At 40.2% G+C, this 8,204-nt stretch overlaps 1 protein-coding gene across 3 annotated transcripts; it reads right to left on the reverse strand.

The window, feature by feature from the left end:
• Positions 1-856: 856 nt before the first annotated feature.
• Positions 857-6,475, reverse strand: MED11 (mediator complex subunit 11). Of its 3 annotated transcripts, none has more exons than XM_063455980.1 (4): positions 6,368-6,469; positions 3,258-3,387; positions 3,031-3,161; positions 857-1,454 (listed from the first exon to the last, which is right to left on the reverse strand). In XM_063455980.1, exons 2-4 carry the CDS (start codon positions 3,340-3,342, stop codon positions 1,314-1,316), a joined length of 357 nt encoding a protein of 118 aa, XP_063312050.1. In that variant the 5' UTR covers positions 3,343-3,387; positions 6,368-6,469; the 3' UTR covers positions 857-1,313. The 3 variants fall into 3 exon arrangements, with proteins under 3 accessions (XP_063312050.1, XP_063312049.1, XP_063312048.1); XM_063455979.1 differs by having other exon boundaries at positions 859-1,454; positions 3,258-3,404; positions 6,400-6,475; XM_063455978.1 differs by having other exon boundaries at positions 860-1,454; positions 3,258-3,404; positions 6,368-6,465.
• Positions 6,476-8,204: the final 1,729 nt, after the last annotated feature.

Here is an 8,204-nt window from a genome sequence, read left to right on the forward strand (position 1 = left end):
TCCCCGGTTACTGAAGGGGTGAAAACCCCTTCAGTGACTTACCTGGGACAGCGGCGATGTCCCTCGCCGCTGTCTCCGCGACGCTCCTCCTAGTGATTACGTCGGCCGGTGGGCGAGACTAATCTCGCTCACCGGCCGAGGAGACCTAATGCGCATGCGCGGAAATTCCGCGCATGCGCATTACGTCTCCCCATTGGAAAGCATTGAAAAATCATTTCAATTCTTTCCTATGGGGTTTTGAGCGACGCTGGAGGTCCTCACACAGCGTGAGGACGTCCAGCGACGCTCTAGCACAGGAAACCTGTGCTAGAACCCAGGAAGTGACCTCTAGTGGCTGTCTAATAGACAGCCACTAGAGGTGGAGTTAACCCTGCAATGTAAATATTGCAGTTTATGAAAAACTGCAATAATTACACTTGCAGGGTTAACTTCCAATGAGCAGAAGTGGTCTGGGTGCCTGGAGTGTCCCTTTAATGCTTGCCCTGTTGTTGGAGCAAGGGTCGTGTAACCTTCCACGGTTTAATTCAATCACACTCCTGTATATCTACCTCCCTCACAAAAATGAGTCAATCCCCAATGCTAAGCAAGCAACTGTAGGAGAACTGTGCGTATTGTTTGTGAAGGCAGTTGACAAAGAAGATTCTCAAACCACCTTCACCTAGTGTCTTGTGGCAGCAAAAAGGTGCTTTTTTTGGTGGATGGAATCTTTAGATTCAGATATGTACCATTTGTATCCTGACATAATATAAACCATCTTCCTTTTGTAATAGAATTTATATTATCCTCATAATAAAAAGAGATTATGGATTAAAGAGAGAAACCACATTTAGTACACAGAGAGAACAGACAAAACACGAGGTACCATATAACAAAACAATATGAGGTAACAAATGTAAAATGACAATTTACTTACAATAAGAACTTGTTACAGTTGTAATAAAAAAATAAAAAAATAAAAAACAACAACATAGCAGAAAATTAAAATGTTGTTCACGTTTCCAAATAACACAAAGATGTTATTTAGAAGGTTACAGATATCCTGTTCTTTATAAAAGAAAGTGGCTTTAATCAGTCTGTTTAGGTTTTACAAGGTAGAGAGATGGTTATTTAAAATACATGGGTCATTGTGGCTCTGTGGTGGAGATTTAAAGTAGCCAAAAGTGGAGTGATCACTATGAAAATAATCAATGGAACGTCTCTTTGCGACTATTTGATTCCCATGGTGATAGCTTTACTTTCACAATTTTGCATTCCCCCCCCCTCTATAATATCCTGTTTATCAGAACATGAATAGGCAAAGCTAGGTTTTCTTCTTAGGGCTGATCCAACATCTGCTCACAAGTCCTGCTCAGTTCTGCCAGCTTGACTCTGGCGTAGTCAACCCTGTTGAGAGCCATTGTGCCATCCTTTCGAGCACTGTAACTCGAGCCTTCGTGTGGCTGCCCGGTAGCTACCTTTAGACCAATAAAAATAAAATAAATAAAAAATATAAAATACATACATACAAATAAGTAAATCCAGAGACATTTGGAGCTCAGTACACATCGTAAATCCAGCAATTCCAGACCAGTTGAAAACATTTAAGAAGACTTTACTTAGTACGAATATGTTAAAGAGACACTATAGTCACCACAACTACAGCTTCATGTAGTTTTCTGATGTCTAGCCTGTCCCTGCAGGCATTTGACATTAAACACAGCCTTTTTAGAGAAAAGGCAGTGTTTACATTGCTCCCTTGGAACACCTCCAGTGGCCATCACTGAGACAGTTACTAGACATAATTTCTTGGTCAGTGCTGCACAATGTGCAACATCTTTCGCTCTGCATGGAGATGCTGAACTTTCCTTAGAGAGACATTGATTCAATGCATCTCTATGAGGAGATGTTGTCTGGCCAGAGGGTGGTCTGGCTGTGCCCCCACTAAGCCTCGTTGGCTGAGATCATCAGAATTGATCAGAAAACATACATTTTTTTCTCAGCACCGAGCGGGTATGCTGGTGCTTGTTCTGCCCTGATCTGCCTTCTTTGGCTGAGATCATCAAAATGGACGATCTCAGCCGATCAAATACTTTCCCATTGGAAAAGGAGGCTAACATTTTTATTTTATCTTTTTAGCACTACAGGGACAGGAATACACATTTGTGTTCCTGATCCTACAGTGTTCCTTTAACCCCTTAAGGACCAAACTTCTGGAATAAAAGGGAATCATGACATGTCACACATGCCATGTGTCCTTAAGGGGTTAAATGATGCTGGGTGTTGCATTACCATCATTTGTTTAGCCACAGGTACCCCTGCTTCCCTACACACATGCATTACTTTTCCAGTCCCATACACAGCTAACCAAACATACAACTTGCATTTACATCAACAAGAGACATGTTTAACTAATGGCATGTTAGTAGATTGTGAGGGAAAAAGTCAGTAAGAGTCTAGGTTAACAAAAAGGCTAAACATATCATTGACTGCATTTCACAAAACCTCTGACAACCAACAGCTAAATTAGAGGAAACAGGATTTAAAAGCTGCAGGGAGCAAAGCTTAACACTCCTGACTTTTATTCCAAAAAAATAGTAATATTTGGAATGAAATGATCTTCCAGATCACTCTTTAAAAAAAAAAGGAAACTACTCATTAGTCAGCTTGCAAAGCTGTTATGTTGTGTTGATTTTGAGATCAGAGAGAATACTAGTGTTTCATCGATATTTGCATGTGTGCGGATTCCTGCAAGAACAATGAACCATAAAAATCACACAAAACACTTTAAAAGTATAAGACTTCACATACACCAGTCACTTAGGACACAGATGTGTGTATGTTTTTTTCTTTCAAAGGCCCACTCTATTTTAATGTTTCTCAACACATATTGTTTCAATATGTTGTATTTGCAGTGAAGTTTGAAATTTTACTTTAATGTTCAAAGCAAATAAACAGAAGGTCTCCCCCCTTTTCCCTCTCTGTCCTAGATTTGTTTTTTCCTTGCAGAGTACAGTCTGCTTCCCGGTATGTTTAACCCCTGAAAGGTCCTACCTGAGTAAGGTAGCGAATTTGTCCAGACAATTCAGATTCCACTTTCTGGACAGAGGCTGTAAACTGAGATGCTTGACGGTCAAGAACACGCTCATTTGGCTTCTCCTTGGAAAGTTCCAAAATGACATTTCCTTTGAAATAAGGACAGATGGCAAATAACGTTTATCATCACTTAGTGCAGGCTACGCCACGATAACGTAGCACACCACCCACTACCAACCGAATACCTGCACTCATCAAGATGGCGGATATTTCCCTCTCAATCTCCTCCAAGACGCGCAGTCTCTCATTTGCAAGACTGTATGTGGCCATCTGTACGGTAAATCTCTCTAACCAGACTGCTTAAGATCCAGGACTCTGTGGACGAATCAAAGCTGTAAAACACAGGAACATAAAAAAAAAAAAAAAACACTTTGGTAATCCAGCTTATTTGAGGATTTTTATGTAGTGCAGATATAAAATGATACTTCTAAAATGCACATGTTTAATAACAGATAAAAGATATATTAGTCGAGCAACATTCTTCAGCGTGTAATGGTTTGGAATGTTATCAATCGCGGTATTTGGAGAAGCATGAATTCATTTCCTCGTAAGTATGTTTGGGCGATTCATAAAGTGTCTATTAGAACTGTGAATAAAAGAAAAGAAAGCTCAAATGCTTATAGACCAAGCATTTACTTGTATGTTATGATTATTGAATTACCATTACTGATTTCTTTATTCTGTATGCTCGTCTATAAAGCGCTACTATGCAAGCATTTTGCTACTTCAGCCTCCCAGGAGCTGGAATAGAATAGGAAAATATAAAGGGGAAAACCAGTGGACAGTGAAGTGAGAGGTGGACGGCTGGACGGGTGATGGAGTAAGCTGTGAGGGTGTGGAAGAAAAGATGTCAAGGTGCAGCACCTGGCCTGATAGAGCCATGTATACGAATTTTTTCAGGTTCAAAGGAAATGATTTGCAACAAAAACACTGGTTGATTGAGAATGAGAAACGCGAGAACAGGCAAATACGCAGAGAAACCTCAATAGCTTGCCCTTCAGTTATTTGCCCTGAGTTCTCAAAACAGGTTTTGTTCACTTTACAGAGAGAACCTATACCATTTGCATATCAGACTGATCCCTCCCAAAATGACAATCCGGATCCGAAATTCTGACAAGTTTCCTCTGTACTATTTGCCCCAAGCACTTTAATTTTTATTTTGTGGTGGGGCCTAAAAATTATATAAGCACATGCTTTGGCATCATTAGCACTTTAGATCTTGAATTTTGAGACAAGATATATGTATACATACTATTTAACAAATAAATAAATACATCTAACCACATGCATACAAATGTTTTGCCTGCCATATAACTAGGCCAAAAAAAGTTAATAAGAGAACAAAATGTTACCTTCGACCCATTCATTTGCACAGTGTACCCAATCTTTTGGGTTCTGGTCCAACACAGCAATTGTTTAGGAATTGAAATTAAAGGACCAACCACTAAAGTCACCCGGACCATCACTTCATCTTATGAAGTGGTCTGGGTGCAGTCGTCCTGTGATTTTCACCCTGCAATGTAAAACACTGGAGTTTTAGAACTTTCAATGCGTACATTGCAGAGGTAAATGGACCTCTATTGGCCGTTTTCCTGACAGCAACTGGAGAAACTAACTCCTCAAGCACCAAGTGGAACCTGGCCCTACGATAAAATGCTGCCCATTACAGCATTTGATTAGAGTACAGCGTTTCGATGTGCATGTGTATCTTAATTCCAGTGCGTCTCTATGAGAAGCATTGGATTGGAGTAGATTGTGGAAGAAATCGGCAGACATGCTGACATTTTCAAAGTTGGAGTGGTTGGCTGCAGTGAAGGAGTCTTGGCACTAGAAGGGACTCTATAGTGCCAGGAAAACAAAGTTGATTTTCTGGCACTATAGGTTCCTACAGTGCCCCCTTCCCTTGCACCCCACCCCCTCCCATGCATAGCGTGAGGACGTCCAGCATCATTTAGATGACCAAAAGTTGTCTAAGCACCCAGAAGTCCCTCTAGTGGCTGACTGGTAGACAGCCACTAGAGATGGAGTTAACCCTGAGAGGTAAATATCGCAATTTCTGAGAAATAAGGAGTTTTACATTGTGCACGCTACTCAAGTTTTAGACACCCAATGTTTCCATCTTAAAGCGGCACGGTCACATTGTACTTACCTTTTCCCAAAAGCTTCCTCTTTCCTACTCTTTCTTTTATCTATTTCTAACTAAAAATATAAAACAAAGTAAGGACTACTTTGTCTGATGTATTTTTCCTACACCTGGCTGTCTTAGACACTGGGCGGAGCTAACCGAGTCTAGAAGTGCCAATCCCCCCAGCAGTCATCAGTGTCAGCTGTAGGGAATTGGCTCGGTCTGTGGAGGATCCTGCTGCTTCCTCCATAGACATCATTGCTGTACTCTCACGCATGGCTCCTGAAGCTGAAGAGGACATGCCAGAGGAAAATGACACCACTCACCTTTCCCTGCTCTCCTCCCCTCCCTGACCCCCAGCAGCAATGCTATCATGGGTTTTTTGCAAGTACTGCAGAGTCCAAAGATGGTGACAGTTCAACTTTTAAAAACCTTTAAAGGGACACTATAGGCACCCACACTCCTTTAGATAATTGAAGTGGTCTGGGTGCAGTGGCCCTATTGCACTTAGTGTTGCAATGTAAAACATTGCAGTTCAAGAGAACTGCAAGGTTTACATTGCAGCACTAAAGTCTGCCCACAAGACAGCCACTGGAGGCGCTTCCTGCATCCAAACGGACAGATTTTCCCCCATAGGAAAGCACTGATTCAATGATTTCCTATAGTGAGGTCTAATGCATGCGCAGCATTTGCTCGTTGGAGAAGGTGGAGCTGCCAACCAGCGCCAAGTGACATCGGTTTTTAACCTTCTATTGACCACGGCAGGGAGGGTGCAAGGGAGTTCTAGTGCCAGGAATACAGCTTTCGTTTAAAATTCAATTTAATAAATGCCCCAAGAAGAGTAAATGACAGAACGGTGGGTAGCAACAAACCAAAAGACCAGTTTACTGAAAAGCCTGGACTATTGTATTGCCTCTATTTATGTATACCAATGCATAACAAACATCCAAATAACAATGTGAAGAGAACCATAGTCTTGTAACCAAAGCATAGCCTGTTTAAAGTTTCACTGAAGAAGTAAATTAGATATATTACCACTTTTGTTTATGCAGAAGAATATACAATGCAAGATTATAAGCATTTAATTTATAGAGAGATCAAGGATATCTACACACATTGCCTGGATACCTTATAAAGGCAGTAACACATATACAAAATATCAAACAATACCGTAAAGGTCCGCAATGCTTTGATCAACTTACCCGCTTCTTAGAAGCAGCAGCATTAAATACAAAGACAGGGCAGCACTTCCGCACATGCGATTTGGGTGTACCAACATGGCGGACACCCGACTTCCGGTTGGGAAAGTTAAAGGGCAGAGGCTGATGTGAAGCAGGCAGGAGACAAGCCAGCGTCACCCTATTAAAGGTACACTATGGAGGTACCATGGAAACAGCAAATCAGACGGGAGCTAAAAAGGAGAGACAAAGTTCAAGTGGGAAACTACCGGAGCCTGGTGGAATCACGTAATAGTTTTATTTTATATCAAAAATACTCATCAGTTATATACAATATATTATATAACTTTAATGTCAAGTGACTAAATTAATTTAAATAGGTTTCTGTAGTCTGAATGTGTTTCTTACCTTAATGGCTACACAGGGACTCTACTGGGACATGACAAAATTAAATATATTGAATAGACTCTGAGATGGGAATATTCCATATATTGAATACACAGGGACTCTGAGATGGGAATATTCCATATATTGAATACACAGGGACTCTGAGATGGGAATATTCCATATATTGAATACACAGGGACTCTGAGATGGGAATATTCCATATATTGAATACACAGGGACTCTGAGATGGGAATATTCCATATATTGAATACACAGGGACTCTGAGATGGGAATATTCCATATATTGAATACACAGGGACTCTGAGATGGGAATATTCCATATATTGAATACACAGGGACTCTGAGATGGGAATATTCCATATATTGAATACACAGGGACTCTGAGATGGGAATATTCCATATATTGAATACACAGGGACTCTGAGATGGGAATATTCCATATATTGAATACACAGGGACTCTGAGATGGGAATATTCCATATATTGAATACACAGGGACTCTGAGATGGGAATATTCCATATATTGAATACACAGACTCTGAGATGGGAATATTCCATATATTGAATACACAGAGACTCTGAGATGGGAATATTCCATATATTGAATACACAGAGACTCTGAGATGGGAATATTCCATATATTGAATACACAGACTCTGAGATGGGAATATTCCATATATTGAATACACAGACTCTGAGATGGGAATATTCCATATATTGAATACACAGAGACTCTGAGATGGGAATATTCCATATATTGAATACACAGGGACTCTGAGATGGGAATATTCCATATATTGAATACACAGGGACTCTGAGATGGGAATATTCCATATATTGAATACACAGGGACTCTGAGATGGGAATATTCCATATATTGAATACACAGGGACTCTGAGATGGGAATATTCCATATATTGAATACACAGGGACTCTGAGATGGGAATATTCCATATATTGAATACACAGGGACTCTGAGTTGGGAATATTCCATATATTGAATACACAGGGACTCTGAGATGGGAATATTCCATATATTGAATACACAGGGACTCTGAGATGGGAATATTCCATATATTGAATACACAGGGACTCTGAGATGGGAATATTCCATATATTGAATACACAGACTCTGAGATGGGAATATTCCATATATTGAATACACAGAGACTCTGAGATGGGAATATTCCATATATTGAGTACACGGAGACTCTGAGATGGGAATATTCTATAAAAATAATAATCCTATCTATTGGAATGGTAAGGACTAATAAGTATAGGAAAAATAAGGTGTATTTCATGATCCTATCTGCAGTTTACACCTCCGCTTTATTAAAGGCTGAAAGGGACACAAAAAACCCGATTTACTGTCTATAGATCCCTTACACATGTTTAGTCTTCTCTAAGAGGATTTCTGACAT

Source organism: Pelobates fuscus, chromosome 5 (assembly GCF_036172605.1).
Source record: "Pelobates fuscus isolate aPelFus1 chromosome 5, aPelFus1.pri, whole genome shotgun sequence".
Classification (NCBI taxonomy): Eukaryota; Metazoa; Chordata; class Amphibia; order Anura; family Pelobatidae; genus Pelobates; species Pelobates fuscus.

Bases quoted from the DNA above. Each gene is read 5' to 3' on its own strand.
- MED11 (XM_063455980.1), bottom strand. From the start codon at position 3,342: ATGGCCACATACAGTCTTGCAAATGAGAGACTGCGCGTCTTGGAGGAG. The intron at 3,162-3,257 runs GTATTCGGTTGG...CTTATTTCAAAG, and splicing joins CGCCATCTTGATGAGTGCAG to GAAATGTCATTTTGGAACTT. The intron at 1,455-3,030 runs GTAGGACCTTTC...ATTGGTCTAAAG, and splicing joins AAATTCGCTACCTTACTCAG to GTAGCTACCGGGCAGCCACA.